General features: G+C 37.7%; 1 protein-coding gene across 13 annotated transcripts in view; it reads right to left on the bottom strand.

The window, feature by feature from the left end:
- CACNB2 (calcium voltage-gated channel auxiliary subunit beta 2) overlaps nucleotides 1–21,200 on the bottom strand; it is a 268,848-nt gene that overhangs the window by 28,174 nt on the left and 219,474 nt on the right. For 10 of the 13 annotated variants that reach the window (XM_052803851.1, XM_052803857.1, XM_052803758.1 and 7 more), the window contains 7 exons: nucleotides 19,834–19,956; nucleotides 15,288–15,424; nucleotides 13,403–13,479; nucleotides 9,345–9,478; nucleotides 5,820–5,900; nucleotides 5,450–5,508; nucleotides 498–607 (listed from right to left, as the gene is read on the bottom strand). In XM_052803851.1, the coding sequence (XP_052659811.1) occupies nucleotides 498–607; nucleotides 5,450–5,508; nucleotides 5,820–5,900; nucleotides 9,345–9,478; nucleotides 13,403–13,479; nucleotides 15,288–15,424; nucleotides 19,834–19,956 (721 nt within the window). Of the gene's footprint in view, nucleotides 1–497; nucleotides 608–5,449; nucleotides 5,509–5,819; nucleotides 5,901–9,179; nucleotides 9,200–9,344; nucleotides 9,479–13,402; nucleotides 13,480–15,287; nucleotides 15,425–19,833; nucleotides 19,957–21,200 lie in introns of all 13 variants that reach the window. The other 3 variants (XM_052803772.1, XM_052803789.1, XM_052803845.1) reach the window with 1 other exon arrangement.

Genomic DNA, 21,200 nt, shown 5'->3' with positions numbered 1-21,200 from the left:
TTAAAAATGTCTCCCCTTTTCGATTGTTCATTTTTTGTACCAACCTCAGCATTAAACTGATACAAAATTCAGAAAATGTTCACTTCAATAATTTTTTTCATGTCTAATATCAGTAGCTATCACTACTAGCAATCTTATCAAAGATAATGCAAAATATCAATAATATCCATACAATTTCAGGTATTCTGAAACCGTCACTTCTATTTAACCAGAAGAACATCTCTTCAGGTTTTATTTACCTTATGGATGCCTACTTCTCCCCACAGAGGCAAACAGCAAAACATAAAAACTGAACATAAGCAGGATAAACCAAAATCAGCACTGTATGAAGTTTACCTGGTAGTGATTTTAAAAAGATTTCTAGTGCCAGGATTTCTGAATTATGGGAATAGTGATTTTCTCACAGCAGAGAGAAGGCTATTTTTAGCTTACACGTATGAATTGAGAGTAGTATACTTTACAGCCAATTTGTAGATAGCATCAATATAGGTACTTACCTAAGCTTGATCTTGTGTTAGATCGCTCTATTATCGCATGCTTACTGGGGTTGTTTAATACTGAGCGTTTGGCAAGCGAGATGTCTGCTGTGACTCGTGTAATTGATATACTGCAAAAATAAAATACAGTAAAATAGAACAGAATGTTATTTATCTTACAGGGATGTGGGGAGAAAAAGATACTTGTTTAACACTAGAAGATGGCTAAGACTACAGGAAAGCAAGTTCTTCTCAGCAGCACAGTATGCTTTGACAATGTGAACAGAGAAGAAACTTTATCTAACTAAAACTGTTACAAGAACTATTGATAAGACATCGCCCCTTCTGCACAGTACTGAAATGCAGTACGACCACTGACTGCAAAGCTACACATGTCTGGGGAGAGGGGAGGCAAAAGGAGGTCAGAGATGTGCTGCAGAAGATGGGACTTCTCTGGGGGCTCCAGGCCTGATGTGGTTAGACTTTGCATCAGTATTCCCAGTATGAATAGGCTGGTTTCCCCTTTCCCTAATTTTGATTAATTTGTTGAAAGGTACTGAATGACAACCTGGCTTACTTTAACCATACGTATAAGACATATAGGGATATGCAGAGCTAACAGGTAAAGGTAAGGCTTAGCAGGGAAACTAGTACAGCCACAAAACTCTTATTTTTATTGTTCGGTTTACTAGCATATGTTTTTTAACAAACTGCAAGAGTTACCTATAATTTTCCAGAAAGATCCAGCAATATGCTGGCCACCTAAAAATTAGGACTGCAACACAAAGAACCATGCAAATGTAAACTCTGGGCTGAGTATCTGGCAGGCTCAATTTTGTCTTTCTGAGAAAAGATGAGCCAAGAAAGAAGTGGTTACTTCCAGTTGTTTGCACTGACCTGCTACATAACCTTCTGCATATTCTTCTTGCTAGGAAAACAGTTAACTTGGTTTGTTTTGCTTTACAGGGTCAAAATGCACCCTTTGGATTAATTCCCTTTCAAACTCTCTGGTCTAATGAGGCTTAGGGGTCACATTTTTCCAGTGCTGAGAGCTAAACCAGATTGATGATATTCCCTTGTTCTTCCTTGTATGATTTTACTTGCAATTTAAAAGGAAGACACGGATTTGCTAAGAACAGGGAGGGCTCCTCTCTAGCAAGCACAGTCAGATGCTGTTCATATGAAATGTAACCAAATAGGTCATTTCCCAATGAGCTCAACATGTGTATATATCTATCTAAAACCCTACAAAATGTAACAGAGCCAGAAGTTAATACAGAAAAACAGAATTATTTGCACAATACTGATTAGTAACATCATTTTGGAAATTTAGGCATGATTTAACTTAAGCTAAAAGCATAAACAAAGATTGTGATTTCTGGCACAGATAATGCCATTAGTCTCAAAATGAAATCCAACATGTAATTTGGGGTACTCATTAGTTATCTGTATTTGCTAAATGATGAACACTGCAAACTTTTACAGCTTTTTGGTTTTTGGTTTTCCTGCCAGTCTTCCTTCCTACATGCAATAGAAAATAATTTTTCCCTTTTTCAAATGCAATTATGGTATATTGAACAAAGCTAGATTTATCAGTCTAAAAAGGCTGGGTTTCATTTTAAGATCTTTTAACGTCTTTTTAAGGTCATTTTAATGTCTTTTGAGATATGTAGCACCAGGAAGAACAAGTCTGTTCTCAAAACAAAGGGTATGTATGTTCATATAGCAAAACAATTGCAATAAGAGTGGGGACAGCTTGACAGCAGAGTGGCAGTGAAAGAAGTACCATGAATCTAAGAACCTCCCGTGCAAATTTCTTAAGGACCTTGAGTACCAATTTAGATTGCTACTGGAGTTTGGGATGCTTCAAATCCGCTATTATAGACAACAATTGTATTGAGAGTATTTGTAGATTCACCCTGCCACAAATGGATCTACAGCTGAAAATCAGATATGCTCTAAAATACTTTGAGACATAAAGACGCAATAACTTGTTTCTGCTTGCAACACTCACTATTTTGTTAACTTCCAATTCTGAAGGTACATATCTGAGATTTGACAACCGTGAATAATATAAAGAGGGACTACTATGTGGCTGGGTATCAACATCATCATTCTGACAGAGAAAATCCAACAGCTTAAACCACAGTGTCCGGTATTTTAAAGAGCTGAAGCTATTGACAGAAAACCTCAAGATCCCTCTTGAAAGTTTGACAGAACCGGGACAGATGGAATAGTGTTACTGCTCTGCCCACTTCCAAACTAAATAGAATATTCATTGAAGTTACAGATATTATAACAAGACCTTCCTGTTTTCTCAATCTTGCCCCCCAAATGTCAACCCACTAGCATGTATTAATCTGGGGCTTGATCAAGTAGCAATATGATCACATATGGAGAATCCACCTGATGTCTCTGGTCCATGATGTCTGAATTACAGAATATGCCACTGATTTTAGAGATGGATTGTCATTTGACATTTGTACTACAGTAAGGCCTGGAGGCTCAAATAGGGAAAATGTGGGCCCTCTCCAGAAGAAAATGGGAGACCTGGTTACCTGGGACATGGAGAAGGCTGAGGTACTCAATGACTTTTTTGCCTCAGTCTTCACTGGCAAGTGCTCCAGGCACACTGCCCAAGATGCAGATGGCAAAGGAAGGGACTGGGAGAATGAAGAACCACCCACCAGAGGAGAAGATCAGGTTTGAGATCATCTAAGGAACCTGAGGGTGGACAAGTCCATGGGACCTGATGAGATGCATCCACAGGTCCTGAGGGAACTGGTGGATGAAGTAGCTAAGCCACTATCCATCATATCTGAGAAGTCGTGGCAGTCCAGGGAAGTTCCCACTGACTGGAAAAGGGGAAACATAAACCCCATTTTTAAAAAGGGAAAAAAGGAAGGCCTGGGGAACTACAGGCCAGTCAGTCTCAGCTCTGTGTCCGGCAAGATCATGGAGCAGATCCTCCTGGAAACTATGTTAAGGTACATGGAAAATAAGGAGGTGATTGGTGACAGCCAACATGGCTTCACTAAGGGCAAATCGTGCCTGACAAATCTGGTGGCCTTCTACGACAGGGTTACAGCATGGGTGGACAAGGGAAGAGCAACAGACATCATCTACCTGGACTTGTGCAAAGTATGTGACACTGTCCAGCAAGACATCCTTGTGTCTAAATTGGAGAGATATGGATTTCACTGATGGACCACTCAGTAGATAAGGAATTAGCTGGATGGTCACACTCAAAGAATTGCGGTCAGCGGCTCGATGTCCAAGTGGAGACCGGTTATGAGTGGCGTTCCTCAGGGGTCAGTATTGGGACCGGCGCTGTTTAACATCTTTGTCGGCAACATGGACAGTGGGATTGAGTATACTCTCAGCAAGTTTGCTGATGACACCAAGCTGTGTGGTGCGGTCAACACACTGGAGGGAAGGGATGCCATCCAGAGGGACCTTGACAGGCTTGAGCGGTGGGCCCATGCAAACCTCATAAAGTTCAACAAGGCCAAGTGCAAGGTCCTGCACGTGGGTCAGGGCAATCCCAAGCACAAATACAGGCTGGGCGATGAGTAGATTGAGAGCAGCCCTGCGGAGAAGGACTTGAGGGTATTAGTGGGTGAAAAACTGAGCATAAGCCAGCAATGTGCGCCCACAGCCCAGAAAGCCAACCATATCCTGGGCTGCAACAAAAGAAGTGTGACCAGCAGGTCAAGGGAGGTGATTCTGCCCCTCTACTCTGCTCTTGTGAAATCCCACGTGGAGTACTGTGTTCAGCTCGGGGGGGGGGGGAACATAAGAAAGACATGGACCTACTCAAGTGGGTCCAGGGGAGGGCCACAAAGATGATCAGGGGGCTGAAGCACCTCTCCTATGAAGACAGGCTGAGAGAGTTGGCGTTGTTCAGCCTGCAGAAGAGAAGGCTCCAGGGAGACATTATAGCAGCCTTCCAGTACCTAAAGGGGGCCTACAGGAAAGATAGCAAGGGACTCTTTAACAGGGAGTGTAGTGATAGGATGAGGGCTAACAGTTTTAAACTGAAAGAGGGTAGATTTAGACTAGATATTAGGAAAAAATTCTTTACTCTGAGGGAGGTGAGACACTGGAACAGGTTGCCCAGAGAAGTTGTGGATGCCCCATCCCTGGAAGTGTTCAAGGCCAGGCTGGATGGGGCTTTGAGCAACCTGGTCTAATGGAAGGTGTCCCTGCCCATGGCAGGGGGGTTGGAACTAGGTGATCTTTAAGGTCCCTTCCAACCCAAACCATTCTATGATTCTATGAAATCACATTGGACCTTGCCTGGTGTGCTGTGGGGGACAGGCTGTAACAGCACTCAGATCAAAACCCAGTGAAGTGCAGCCTGTGTGCTACCAAGGGTGACAACATTTCAGCAAGGTGGGGGACAGCCCCCCCCTCCAAGCAGTCCTTCTGAGACTTCCCATTATAGAGTCCAGCACTACTGTCAAACCAAGCTCCCATCTTGAGGGATGAAGAGTTTCACAATCATATACATTAGATAGTATGAATCTCGTATCACTCCTTCCAAGTTAGATGCCACTGTAAGGAACTAGAGCTGAGAAGGAATGGTGGCCCTTGTCAGTTTGTACAGAACCCAGGCAGCAGTAACGAGATACCATTAGAAAAATACTTAAACAAAATAACTTTTTAAGAGTAAGCATTTATTAAATCTGTAGATAAATATCTAGCAATTTGGAGCGTGAACGTCACGGTCATCAAGAAGACGACAACCTTTTTGCCACTCTCAACAAATATACGCCCCTGAACACTTCCCACTGCAACACAGCATCAGCGTGCTCTGCTAAGGAAACTTCCAATCCACACTATAGTCCACTGATCAAGAAATTAGCTGCTATTCCTATTTTTCTACAAAAAGAATGTAATTATTTCTTAAAAACCTGGTACTACCTAAATAGGAACTGAACTCAAGTAGATTTGCATTGCAAAGTACTTACCGCCCTTCGAATCTATGTTTTAAAAAATCAAATAATGCTTTTTGCATCATATCTGTTACCTAGAAGGAAACAAACAACAAATTCATAATCATATAAGAAATTCATAATACTTGATGCTAATAATAATATGTAATAAAGTTGGCAGTACATCTTATACCTGAACAATAGGATTGGAATGTAATTTATTCTTAATCTGAATTCTGATATGAAATGAAACACAAATAAACAGCTATCTAGTAGAAGTAAAAACTGTCTAGATTTTTGTCTGTGATAGAAATTATGTTATTCAGCTTAATTACCTTTGAACATTCAAATACAAATGAAGCACAATATTTTTGGCAAAATAAAACCATTCACAACAATCACTTACCTCATATCCCTTCAGAGAAGGCCCCACTAAAACTACTGGTCGCATAGAAGGCACTACATCATAGGGAGGGATGTGCTCTGTCTGCAAAACAGAAAAAGCTTTCAGCATCACAACACCTAGAGAAAGTGTTACACATTACTTACAATATTAGGAACTCTGAATTTCCAGTGATGTCACCAACACAGGAATCATGGATTCATTAACTTTTCCTGAAAATAGGTAGTAGATGATAGGGACATAAAAGGTTCAGGAATTTCTTTTGAAAAAGCTTTTCTTTGACTTTTGGTTTTCCTACTGTTTTCGTATTTGTTCTGGATAGCTATAAAACTGTTATTCTGGAGACATTCACATGTCCCAGTCCATAATTCCTAATTGGTAAATTGAAAAGGTTATTTCCAACAGTTAACGATTTGAAATGATTGACTCCAGAGCTGTGACATCTGTTTCCCACCAAAATTTTATGTAGGCAAATTATGAAAGAGAAAAATAAAACAAAAAGGGACGGGAAAAGCATAACACATCTCTTTTTATGTTCAGATCTGCCCACCGCTTGACAAAACATTGTGACACCACTGCAAATTCCCATGGGAGTACTCATAGTCTGACTTCCACATTTGCATCTGCAATTCACTTGCAAATGAAAACAAAATAATGACTGATCAAGTTAGTATTTCTAGAAAATTTTCATAAACAGAGCTTGGGATAGCAATCCTTCCACTTTAGGAAGTTCTTGTCACTGCCCAAGAATGGATTCTGTTAGTACGATATTCACCAAACTACTTACTGATGTATCATGCACAATTTATAAAAAGCATTTTAAAATACAAAGATAAAAAGATTGCCTGCTTCCAAAGATTGCAAAAATGTTTATATTGTTATCAAAATAAAATATAAACAAATTAAACTGGTTTTTTTTCCTTTAATAAATGGCTACTCAATATATATCACTGAGAATGAGTCTTATCAGAAAGAGTTTTTTGTTTGTAAGGGAGGGTTTGGTTTATCTTTGTCTTGGGGGAAAAAATGATTGAAATCCAAACCCAGGAATGTGTGAGTGATACGGAAAAAAGGTATGCCAGATCTATTTTTCAAATGCCTACATAGTACAAATACATCAGTCAAGATCACAGAATACAGTCATTGTTCATTGTTTCAGTACTCAATGTATCCCAAGGTGTTTCACAATAACATTAAAATAAGTATATACATTCCAAAACACAAAAACACAAAGACAGACATTAATACAGTGACAGCACACAATGCTACACAAGCAGCAGTCTAAAGCAGTCTAAAACATGGAAAACATTTTTGTGAATGTTTTTCAACATAATTTATCTTATTTTTTGTTACCTGTAGCTTCACCAGATAATTAGTAACATAAGAATGAATACCAGTGCCCAAGGCATCATAAGCATGTGAAATTAATTTATTTTACACAGTGCAGAATCTGACTCAACATATTTCAAAGCAAACCCCTGCAATTATGCTGTGGCAGTATCAAAATGCAACCCTCCACTGTTCTTGCTAATATCACTAATAATCTGATAAGCGTATTAGAGACAGATCCTAAGAAAAATTCATTACAGATGTGTAAGTGCTTATAGCATGAGTGTCCTGATGCAACAGATCTTTGTCTTAATGTGGCTGACTGAACCAAAGGTATTAATGCTAGAAGTTAAGGAGCTGTTTGAAAATAAGGGAAAGCACAGAAATTACCTTATTTGATGGAATATGGGGTATTTTTAAAATCTGTTCTGTCGAAAAAGGCTTTTTTTTTTCTCTAATCTTTACAGCTTGAAGTAATGAAGCTGTCAGCAGAAAATTGAGTAAAAGTTATCTAATGGAAGCATTAAAGTTCTTTAATTTAGCATTAGAGAATCTAGTATTTTCTAAGCGACTGGCACTGAGCTATACAGCTTTCACTTGCAGATTCAAGTTCAAATATGAACTCAGAATAAAAACTAGCGTAGTTTTGACCATACAGCTTTTGCTCAGTGGTTTGACTATGTAGATTAGTTTGGGATGCCCATGTAGTATGCACTGAAAATGTCAGTATTACAAAACCCACTATAACTAGTAATGATTCTGATGTGGAAGAAAAGAGGCACCAGAGAATGAAGACTAAAATGGGACTAGCCACCATCCAGGTCCAAGGTGGTTCATCTAGGAGCTGCATCTTCAAGAGATGCTTATGCAGGTAGCATCCAATACATGTCAACATGTATTATTCTTCCTTAGCATTTATATTTGGTTATAAATATGATTAAGTAAGAAATTACTCAGAAGCAAGTAACTGCTGTGGATTTCCATAGTGGGCTGTGAATGACACAGTACTTAACAGACCCTACTGAAGCAAATACTGGTGACTTTGGAAATGAGAAGGATCCAATATTATTTAAAAGAGTTCAAGAAGAAAAGAGAGAGAAAAAAAAAGTTTTATTTACTAAACATGAAAGCATCCACAGGACAGGCCACAGTGTCACTTGGCACTGTTCATAAGCACTATAACAGTCTGTTGTTACCTGTAGATTTAAGTGAGTGGTTAAAAACAAATGAATAAGAGCTATGAAGACTAAAGATTTAAAAACAAAGTAGAAATGTGGTATTTCACTGCATAGTCTTGCTGCTACCTAATGTCTTAATAACTTACTCCAGCAAAGATCCTAGAAACATATTGCAGTTTGCTGTAACAGGATGCCGATTGCATAATTCTGTAGTTATCTGGGTTATCTATGGAGAGACATTGGCTCTCCTGGGAACCACTAGTACCATTTCCAATAGCTGAGACACTAAAAAAGTCTGACTGATGGATAGCAAGAACATTTGGCTGATAATTTATACATGATAACAGGAAAAACTCAAAGTAAACTGTCAAAACAAGTCTGCGGTTTTCCATTAGTCTTGTTCACCTGCAGATTTTGCAGCTAGTAAATTAGAAGTTTAAATAGTGACTAAATTAAAAAGACAATGTTTTTGACTATTTGTTTTCTAAGTACAATTTGAGTATCTGATTAGATTCCAATAACGATTTCAATAGACTGAGTTATAAGGAAAAAAAACAACTTGAGAAAGATAGAAAGCATAAGCATGCACTGGAGAGGTGCATTATATGGATTTGTTAGAAAAAAATTTCTCAAACTTTTAGAAGGCCTTCTAAGTGTGTCCTATTATTCCATCAAAAAGGATAAGTACTGTAGCAGAGCTTCACAGATGCGCTGAACTTGGGACTGTTTGTTTTCTTGTACTGAATCCACTAACAGCTCGATACATTTCTTCCTTAATTCTAGAATAGCTGCATTGTTAATAATGCTAATGATGCCAGTGGCAGGATGAACACAGGTAATGTTGATATAAACTTACCGATTTCTGCTTCTGCTTAGCTACAGCAGCATGGAAAAGAAACAAAGAACAACAAAGCATGCATGTTATTGGCTTGTCAAAGGACGCAGACAGTTAACAGGACTAGAAATGTGACGCAGTGCAGGTGAGCAGGTGCACAGATGGGAGCTTGGAAGTCGGTGTTACCTTCTTAAAGAAGGGCATTCTTTTCTCTTTGGAGTGGGGTGATGTTACACTGTTTGCACTGGGTTTGGGGGAGCGATGGTTTGCTGGAATATCATTTTCTTCTGCATCTAAGCCAGTGGCATCTATGTCTATAGCTATATACAGACAAACAATTCAGAATTATCAGATGACAGGGAAAGTAAAGATAGGTTAAAAAGGAAATAACAGGCAAAGAGAAATAAAACTGTCCAGAGTAATAAATAAATAAATAAATGAAAATTAAAAAAAATCATCCATGAGTACAAAACACAATAAAACAAAGGGAAAAATTTAAAGGTGCAGTACATTAGGATTAGAACACACAAGGCAATCTGTAACAGCTACTATAACATTTTCCTCTGATCCCCTTTTACACAGCTACATCAGACATACACAGAATTACTCTTACAAAACAGAGCAATGGCCAAGTTCATTCTTGTTACACCAGTGTAAATCCAAACTGGTTCACTGGAATAGATAAGACTTTCACCAACGTAAACAACAGAACTTGGCCAACAACATTTGAATTATTTTATAGCAATGAACACTAATTCAAAATGGGTATCATCAATTGAAATCTGAAATGTCGCTAGCTTGTCCATAGGAAATTAAGAAACAGAAGAAAAATCACTTTTGAAGACAAAATCAGCTTGATACTGGTACAATAACATCTACATTTATCTCAGGTTGGACTACAATTGGCATTTTCAACCATTTTAACTAAAAATGCACAGTAGTCATAAGATACATTTATTAGAAATAGAAACAGACCCACTAATAGTGAAAACTAAAAAGAATGGGTAGCAGAAGAGAGGAAATTGATCCCAGCTTGTCTCAGAGACCTGCATCCTGTTGTAAAGAGTGAGGATGGAGGCAGGGCAAAATGGTAGTGAATACAATAAACCACTGCTGTTCAACCTCTATCCCAAAAGAACATAGAGCACACAACATTTATATCATAAATATAAAATATTTACCCTCTTTAGCAAGTAAGTAACAACTGTTTAAGCAAAAATCATCATCGACTCAGAAATAAATACATTTTCAAAATGCAAAGCCATGTTATCCTGAATGCAGAGTCCAACAGATACCTGCTAACTACATCCGAAACAAACCAAACCAAAACCAAACAGACACAAAAAAGCTTTCTTGTTTACAATGCTCAATCCTGATCTGAAGCAATGTATTAAATTTGTCTTCAGAAAGCAAGTACATACACAAAATCGATCCACACACATGCTGTACAACATCACCTTTGTGCGTAAAGATCTTACCCACCTCTTGACACACTCTGGTAACACATGCTTATCTTGCTGTGCCATTATGTTGAACTGAATCTAACTCTAAATAGATCTGTAAGCAGTATCATTTACATTGACTTTATCCAAACCCATAATTAATCATTGCAAACTATTATGAAACCACCTCAGTGACCTGCTTTCAGCTGCTTGATGAGTGGGACATCAACTAATACAGTGGTATGTGCTATTAAATTATGCAACAAAAATATTTCTGTCAAGCCTATGTGCAGCTACTGATTTAAGAGACACTTGGGACAGTGATCTCTTCTGTTTGAATAAAGTATATTTTCCCATCTGAATTATCCACAGATCAAATGCCATGATGCCTGACAATCCTTGAATAACAGAACTGTGCCTTTGAGCCTGCCCTTGCCAGGAAAGCCTGTAAGTAGATCCGCACCCTGTTTCTATACTCCTGCTCCTAAAAACAGCCACAGAAATCATGTAACATTTTCTTCTAGCAACACTGTTCCTTCATCCTCTTCATAAGTATAAAAAGAACATTATCTTTTCTTGAATACAGGCCAGCACAGATTCTATAAATCACTCATAATAAGGCATAGTAAAACTCCTTCAGTTCTATGTTCAACTAAAATCGCCAGTGAAGAAAAACCAGGGTTGTTAAGTTTTTCCTGAAAAAAAGAAATGCATCATTTGATCAGCTAGATATCAATATCTCCTTTTTTCATTCTCAGTCTTCACACTATGTAACATCTTTCGTGATAGTTCTTTTACTGTTAATTATCTTTAGTTCATTGGGATTTTTTCAAAGTAATTTTCACCATTATCCTCATCCTGTTTGGTGGTCCATGAGGACACTGTATGGATTGATTACTATATCAATATAATATTGATTATTTAAATGGTGATGAGCCTCCTTTTCATTTGTTTTTCACTGATTCTTCATCTTGTTTGGTTTTTTTGGTTTTGTGGCACTAGTTTATATTGAAAAAAAAAAATCCCTGACTCAAAGTCAAAAAAAGATCTCTTCAATTCACTAAATAATTTATGTATTTGTCATTTATTATACTTTCAAAAAGAGGAGGCCTGGGAATAATAATTGAACTGTACTTCAAAGTCACTTGAGTTCTTGTGTTAGTCACAAACTATGCCTCTTCCCCCCTTCTTGGGATGTCTTAAGATAAGCAAAAAAAACCCCTGCAGCCCCAAAATCTTAAGATCACAGAATAAGCTAATGTGCACTATTCATAAATATTCTCCAAATCTTCAATGTAACTGAATAAACTTTACCAGATTTCCTTCTTTCTCCAGAAAACCATGTTTCTGAAAACTACTGTCTGAAGAAATGATTCAATGCAATGAAAATTACAGGATGGCTAGCAATCAGTCAGTTGGTAACCTAAGCATGCGACCTGTTCCCTTACCTCTAAATTCTGTGCAACATTCTGGAAATTTCATATGTACTGATCTCCAATTGTTTTTAGGATACAAAAGAATATTATAGCATTTCAGACGCTCTAACTATAAAATTACAACATAGATCCATGGACACTTCTACTGCAAAAATGTAGTTGTTGAAAAAGTGGGCCTTACCAGTAAATACGACAGTTTAAAGCCATCATGAAATAAAAGATTAAGGTGTGTTCTACAGACTTGTGATGGACACGTATTAGTAACCTAAAAATATACTTCCCCCAAAAGAAGAGAGGTAGGGAACTTAAGCGGAATTTTGATAAACGAACTGCAATTGTAATAAAGTTGGTTGTTACAAACAAATTCATGGTTTCACAGGAAAGACAGATGTATTTTTCAATTAATTTAATCAAATGAAGCTACTACCGTAACTTGATTGAATTCCTCTGTCTCTCTTAATGTCCATGTAAATACTTTAAAATCTTTAGGATCATTTTAAGATGACTGCTCTGTAGACCAGGCTCCATATAAACTAATATGATTGGAAAATACATGTCTTTGCCTCCATAGACAAGTCACTAGCAACATTCATTAATATTTTCTGAATTCGGGTATTCAAAATGTACATTTTCTCTCTCAGGAGAAGATAAAACATCCAGCAATGCAGCAGCTGAATTTAGTAGAATTCTTTTTCTTTTTTTTTTTTTTTTTGGTAATCTTCTGCTATGCTTTTTTCAAGGAGCTAATGCCAGTTTCCTCCACTAACTCACCATGTATTTGCTTCATACCTCTTGAATCCAACCTAACTAAAGTTCAATCTGTCTGTTGATGCTCTAAATACCAAACAATATTTGTGAAAAATTTGTCACAAAAGGCAAAAAATATCCAGTATGCTAGAATTATGTGAAGCACATCCTTATCAGAATTGTGAAACTAAAAGTTCCTGTTATTATAAAATAATGCTGGTTTTGATGCTACTGCAGAAACCTCTTGGGAATTTTTGTTCTTATTGCTGCTTTTTCTCCTGTACCAGAAGGTACTTGTTGTTCAGCAGGAGTGCTCACACCAGACCAAACCTCTAACTATCCTACTGCAACGCAGTCTCATAATTTTATTATGTCTTTGCTATAAAACACCATGGTAAAAGCAAAGAGGGAATTTTGTGCATTGTTAAGAGCCCTATCATTTCCTGATGGCATTGACTCCATTACTTCAAACCTACCCAAAGCAGCCTTATAGGGCAACACAACCACCCAGCCTTATACCTGTGAAGTACAGGGAATAAGAAAAATAGGACTAAATGTACACAAATTTTAACAGATAGGTGCATGAGTCTGTAAACCGAAGGGTTCTTGACCTACTCACCAGATGATGGAGGCGTCGATTTTCTGGAACTAGGAACGATGTCACCCAAACTGGATGAAGAGTTTCCTCCTGATTTACTGGAGTAAAGCAACACATTAGTTTGAAGTTTCATAGCTTTCTCAGTATTTATTCTAGTTTATTTATTACCTGCCTTCTAAATGAGCTGCTAGCCGAGAGACAAACGGTATTTCTGGCAGAGGTATAAAATATACATCTTACACAAAATGTGTGTACATTTTGAGGACTGAGGAACTGCAAACATCAATCATGCTCCTTGTTCTGCTGTGCAACTTCGTTCTGCTGCATATGGTCTCACTACCTCATGATCTTAATGTGATCCAATTATTAATATGGCTACTGATACCTAATTATTAATATTACTAGTTATTACTAAGAATAATTCTTAAGCCAGTGAGCATATCCGTTTCCTTTAACAGAAGAGTTATTAAGAGCTCCCTAATGAAAATGATAGAGTGTTTGCCTAACATGTTTTCAATTTAATTAAAGTACAAATTCTTTTGCTGTCTCAATACCAAATAGCACCTAGGAAGAAAAAAAAGTCTCTCAAATGAAGATAAAGCAGTCTAGGGATTTGTCAAGTTCTGCTTTGTGAAAACCTACCCAAGTTGTGAAAATGAAACAATATTTTTAGTCATTTTATTTCAGTTACCGTAACAAGAAAAGCACTGAAAAGAATGTAAGAAAGGCTATCTCGCTCTTCAAATAATTCATGTGATAGTACTAGTTTCCACTTTCTCCATCTTAAAATATTAATAAGCACTAAGTAAATGCATTTGTGGCATAGGACAGTGTTACCTCCAGTGAGAAGTTATGGAGAATGGAAGCCTTTACAATTTGGAAAGGGACCAAATCACTGGGTCAGATTTGGCTATATCAGAAGCGTCACGAGAGGAATAAGGAACCTGACATCCTCCTGCTGAGGACAGCATGCTCATAGGGAAGGCACTTCACAGCTGGCGAATGCATGTGAGCACTTCAGCACCCTGGTCTCCTCCTGTGCAGACATACTCTTCAAACACTGCTGCCCTTCCTATCAAAGTAGGAAAGCCTTTCTGCCTTCCCAAATGTTTCCCAGCTGTTTTCTCAATTCCAGGTCCATCCCGCTCAGACATACTGGAAATATTTATTTCCAATATACCCAAAGGGAAGCAAGCGGCATTTGCTTCCACATGCGTTAATGTTTACTGGAAAACTACTTTATTAAGAATTCTACAGTAAAGATGACCTTATTACAATCTTGCAGTACTGTTCAATACATTTAGATACTGAATCTTTATTTTTAGGTACTGATGGCTGCAGTCAGAGACAACAAATGACTTGACATGAAACTTCCATCACACAATGCAATATTCTTAAAAGCTGTATTTGTAGGCAATGAATTTGACAAGACCAAAACATTTTTTTCCCTAAGAGCTAACTAACAGGCACTGGCTTCAGCTTACAAATAAAATCACCTTAACATTTTCTGTAATTTCTAAAATCAGCTTTAAAAGTGTTTAGAAATTGCAAGATCATGAAAAGAAGTAACACATGCTAAAGAATTCAGGGAGAACGATTTTTAAGTCAAAAATTGTGCTTGCACATAGTAAATGTACTAACTGCAATGCATATTTGCAAATATTTTATGAAAATAAAATGGAATAATAGCCATTGTAGGCCACCACAGACCACCAATCTAAATATCTACTTTCTCTCTCAAATGGCAATGACATTAATTCTATAAATAAATATTAATTCCTTCATTGATTCAAAATGTTTGTAGCTGCCAATTACAATAATTAAACAGAACTATAGCATAAACAGCATTAACTTCCAAGTTGTGTCACAGTCAATGCTACTATTTTTAATGATTTGTTGTTATTACCTGGAGTAGAATTTTCCTTGTTTTGCCTTTTGTTCATGCTGCAGCCTCATGTTTTCTAGTTTGACTGGGCTTGGTATGAATCCTATTTCACAGCCTTCTTTTACCAACCGTCCTATCCACCAGTCATTATTAAATTTCTACAGATTAAAAAAAAAAAAAAAAGTCATGTACTAAGAAATTACTGTATTTGGGACCATTTTGTTATTATTTTTAATTTGCAGCTAAGCGATTTTATGTAATTCTTCTTAATCACTGTACTATGTTATTATGGCAATGAAGAATTGTGTTAATATTCAGAAATACATTAAAATAATTATACCTTGCAAATTATTAAAATGCTACAGTACTTAGGCAGAAACCTTTCTCCATAGACTCCATGATTCTCCCTGGCTGCTATTTCCACCTATCTCCCCATCTTTATTTTTTTCTGCTTTACAGTCTTTTCCCCTCATACATGATACCTGCTTTTGTTCTCCCTTGATGTTTCTCCTTGGTGGACACCAGACATTTCTTCTGATCTGCTCCTACACACTGCAACAATTTTTACAGCTCTGTAATAATCTATTTTTCTTATGCCATTATATTCAGTTCTCTATTTAAAATAAAAAATACTACTTCTCAAACTCCCCCACTTCTCTGAACCCACTAAAATCTTCTGAAATATGACTACATTCCACTGCTTATATATGCTCTACTGCATACAGCTCATGTGATCTGCATCTTAAACATACTGTGATAGATCCACAAGGAATGTATATCTTTGGATAACTAAAAAACCTTACAATTATACAAATGCACAAGATATAGTCCAATTAACTGAATTTCAGCTATATGAGATGACTAATTTAATAATATTGATTCATACACACACAGGGGCTTTTGTTTGTTTTGCAGAGGTGTGTAGAGCAGAACTATTTGCTTTTTCCTGTATTATTTATTCACCATTTTTGCATGAGAATAGGTCACTGTTATGTATGGCCCCACATGCAATACTCTAGGAGTTCCATAGCAATAACTACCGTCAAATATGAATTTTGGATAATTTGGATTATTTATGAAACTGTAAGAGAACAGCTGAATGGGAAGAGAAGTTGCCTTCTTGAATCTGAAGCTATGAATGTATATATTATAGTGCATTTTTAATTATTTAATAAGTAATTTTAATAAGTGTACAGTTAGGAGTAAAACATGTAAAATGTGTGGGCTCCCATAAAAAGGAATTAATTTCACCGAGAATACAACATTGGGGGATCAATGTTACACAACCTAAATTGCAATATTATCTTTCATTTTGGCTACTACAGAAATGTTGTGATGCTTGAAACTAACTTTAAGATATTTAGCTAACAAAAAATAAAGATTAAAATGAATGCACTTTTAAGCTCACAAAACATAAGGGGATCTATAACATTCATCCAGTGGGATGCCTTTATGAGTAAGAATACCAACATTTAAAAGGGAGCTAAGCTGGAATAGCACTTTCTCAAAGCTGTATTAAACTGAAACATATTATTAAAATCATAACCTTTCATTGCAAAATGCTAACTAAAGATATGCATGTGCATTATGTAGTAGGATAATATAGGTAGAGGAAGACTATTGCAATTGAGCCAATGGAGGTTGCCATTATATGGATCTGCTCTACAGTATACATGATGTCTGCAGAAGTAGTATCATTAACTTGGTAAAAGGAAGAGATAGATAATTAAAAACCACCACTAAATTAAAATTTGAACAGCCACTACTTTTTTATGCTGTCCTACAGTACAACAGACTACTATGCAACATTAATTTTATTATAATTGATAGGAATGCTAAATCCATAGGAATTTTTTCTTCATACAAAAATAAAAGCATGTGGAATTCACTCCTGCAAAGTCTCAAAGCTGAATGCTGTGTCAGTATATGAAAAGGAGGATACAATACTTTTATAAGTAAATAATACCACATATAATACTTTCTAATTTTAAAAAGCCGTAGTGGAAATCTTGGTAGCAAGGTGTCCAGTTCTCAAGGTGCTGGCTGGGGTGAGTGATTCTCTGTAATTCACCTGTGCTTGGAGCGCCAAGGGAAACACAAATATGAATTAAATGCTAAGCAGAATTATGGCCATGCATTAAAGCCTCAAAAGATTCAGGAGTGACTATGATGCAGTGCATGTTTCTTCACGCAGGAAGGAATCCTTCACCTTTATATGTACTCAGTTTTACTGAATGTAACCTAATGAACATAAATTTCCCTCATAATCATTGCAGTACTTTTCACCATTGCCCATGTACATTTTGAACTGAGGTTTTTCTTGTTTGAGCCCTCTCAGCAGCACAAATTGGAGAACACTCCTCGCAGACAAGAAGAGCACAGTATTGATCGAATATGGCATTACTATGCAGGCAAAAGTTATCGTAGATTAACTTAGATTTCTTTATTTCTAGCAACCAGTTAGCTAAAAAATATGAAAGCAACACTGCATTTTATAGCCAAGCATGGGTTTTTTTACTTTTCATCTGCATAAATAATTAAAGTTTGGACATTTCAGTTCTCCCAGCATTAACTATAGGGAGCACCAAAACTACTGACGGAGCAGTATCTGGTGGGATACAGAGCCCTGGAGAGCGAGCAGGGCACGGCCATGGAAGATGGACGGGGAGGACGCACCTGTGCAGGGCAGGGCCACTGCTCGGGGCACCATCCTGAAGAGGTTCGACCTGCCCGGACGCAACAGCTGCTGCCAAACGCAGGACCAGAGAGCCCAAGTCTGACTCCTCGCGGGTCCCTTCCCACCGCTCCATCCCAGCAGTGCACCTGGCCCAGGTGCAGGGTCCCTTCCACAACCCAGCTCTGGCCTAGCACCACTAGACAGTCAACTTCCCTTAACTGCTTAGAGAGAAAACCAGGTATTTTTAAAGGCAATTAGCACAGAGTGCCTGTTCTATTACACCCGAAGCTGCAAGAACATTTTAACGTATTTTTCCATTCCTCAGTGCTACATGTAGCCACAGACAATACAACAACTCAGCTGAGCTAAGCTTCCTTCCAAGGCATTTCTGAAGATCCAGAACAGTTCAGGAAACTTTTTTTTCCCCATTTTCTCCCGTGCATATTTACATTTCAGTCTAAGTTGTGCCGTGAGGAAAAAAGCATAAATTATAACAGAAAATCTGCTAACACTGTGTTTCTGGCTCATATGGAAACAGGGGAAAGACTTGATGTGAAATCTGAGATTACCAGCTGGTTCGAAATGCAGATGGAACAGATGACTACACGAAATCATTTAATCTAACCAAATTGAGCCATATATTCCAGACTCACCAGAGAATGCTGATGGTTTTCTTTTGCCAAGGCTCTGTGCCTCCTCATCTCTACTTTTGTCACAAGACAGAATAGAGCAATTCTTTTGCACTATCATCAGAAAGAAAACATATTTTCTTCCCTATATACAGTTTGAATCCAAATTATCCCTTTTTTGTGTGTTTAATATATATGGAAAATGATGATCACTAGTCATCAGTATGGAGGCACTAGAAGTCCATTTTTTGTTTCCTTAGTCTCTGTCCACCTGTATTTCTACATGTGTATTAGGAATGTTCCTTGCTTCCACAAAGCACCTGCAGTAGCAGAATCTTTGTGCATCATCAATCATAACTACTGAGGGATTTTTTGATAATCTAAAATGGGGCAAAGACATAATTTCAAATGCATGGCTAAGTTGCTCTCATCCTTAAGCTAACTTTCTAGTTCTTCTGCTATAAACCTCTATTTCCAGATGGACCATTTTGTGACAAAACACAATGGAGTATGACCAGAAGCTGGGAAATCTCATAAAATGAGGGAATCATTCAGAAGGGCACAGCGGGCTGCTAAGGAGGTCCTGTATGGGAAAGTTACCAAGTTATTTGCTTTGGATTGTCTTGCAAGGAGCAGAGAAAGAAAATGACTTTAGGTGTTTGAAACTGTAAAAATTGAAAAATTTCAAAGTTAAACTGGAGGAAAAGAAAACCAATGCAGCAAATGCAAGGCGCCTTTTCTGACAGTTGCTATGTGCATCTTGAAACATCACAACAGTTCTTCAGTATGTAATTGTTAACAAAATACTGTCTGTGCCAGGGAAGTAACTTCAGTGAAAAAAAGGAGACCTGAGGATTTGGGGGTTAACTGCGATCCAGTCACACAAATAGAAGAGAATCAACCCTTGGCTGCTGAATCACAATGAACCCTCAGAGTACTAGAATGGTAAACCCCACAAATATTATATCATTGAATATGCAGATGTAGATTTTTAAAGCTCTAAATAAGTGATTTTTACTAGAGAAGAAAAGACTTGCTTTCCAAACTGCACTAATTTGATTGTAAGGCATTTGTGCCATTGCTTTTATAAGAACAGTATTTCAAGGAACATTCAGTTCCTTATACACAGTTACCTTATTTATATAACATTTGTGTAGTGCTTTGACAACGTGAAGTGTTATCTTAACATTAAGAAACAGTAGCACTATTACTCAAATAGAGCCTTAAAGAGAGATTCACTTACTTCTCTAGTTTTACTTACTTCTTTAACATGAAGAAAATCTTTAGCCTCAAATGAGATGGCCATGCCTGGGACTGGAACATCATCATCGTGAGCTGCACTGTACCCAACATTTGTCCGAACTGCAAATGCAACAGGTTTTGTCTGCAAAACAAAAGACAAACAGCATGAAGATTTCCCTAGCAAACATGTACATATGTACAAACATATAGACAGAGGATGTTTTCTGTAAGTTGTCTTTTTAAAATCATAAAAATTACAGAGAACTCTCAAAGCGTCCATGTAAAACATCATGAAACATCACATTTACTTACCTCAGTTATTTAATATCAACACATTCGATAGAATACAAGTTTTTTTCCAGCTAGTAGTGCTCTGAATTAATTTGGAACAAGTCAAATCAATAATTAGAAGTCATAAACCATTTGGCAATCCATATACAGTGCTCGGCTTGCAGTTCTGCTGCTGCGCTTACCCAGAGCTACAGAGGAGCACGTGACAGCCCCCACGTAGTCTTCAGGGAAATCACAAATTAGGAGGAGCGGTGTCAGCAGCTGCAGGTGATTCCTAAACAAGACATCTCACTGCAGAACCACTCTGAGAATGCAGTAATGTGCCCTCAGATCATCAGGTCGTTACCACATACCAGCCACAGAGAGATTTGCTCGTTCCCATAATTCATACTACAACCTGTACTGGTAGTTGATATCAGTGAGTTACAGGATTTTCACAAGTTTTGTTTTCAAGAAGCAGTTGCAGGAAGAGTCAGTGGCCCCCCTGGCCCCACAGCTGCCCTCCAGCATCCTGCACAGCTTCTCCTTCCAAGCCCCACCGGTGCTGAACACCTTTCTGCACAGGTACGGTTAAGCAGGTAGTAAAAGCTGCCATCCAGCTCAGCTCAGCCTATAGCTATAGAGGTACAACTCTTCTCAGAGGTACAACCAGAATACAGGAGAACCACCTTTATTCTGGTTTATTCTACACCAAAAAACACCTTGAGCTTGCTCTCCTGATAGAGGATATCACACAGTGTCCCGGGGACCCACCATTGTCCTATCTCAGGCTAAACTTTTAGCCCACTCCAAAATCCTCCAGTGCTCTTATGATCTAGTTTGAAGTCCCTACACATTACGGCTAGTAAAATATTTTTAAAGATGTGAACTGAGTCTCCGAGGTGCTCATGAGTGATGGAGGAAAGCATGACATAACTTTTCATCTGAAAATATATTAAAGCTTCTACCAGACAACAATTTTAGCTTTATTAGTTGGTATCCATCATCACTTTGGCTTGGCTAAAAATATGGTCTTTTCGCTGAGATGACAAGCAAAAAAGTATCTCATTTCCTACATAAGGAATTGCTTCCATTTATTCTCGAAAAATAGGATAT

Source organism: Harpia harpyja, chromosome 1 (assembly GCF_026419915.1).
Source record: "Harpia harpyja isolate bHarHar1 chromosome 1, bHarHar1 primary haplotype, whole genome shotgun sequence".
Classification (NCBI taxonomy): Eukaryota; Metazoa; Chordata; class Aves; order Accipitriformes; family Accipitridae; genus Harpia; species Harpia harpyja.
Note: the sequence above shows the minus strand (reverse complement) of the source record. Positions and strands in the feature narration are given on the sequence as shown.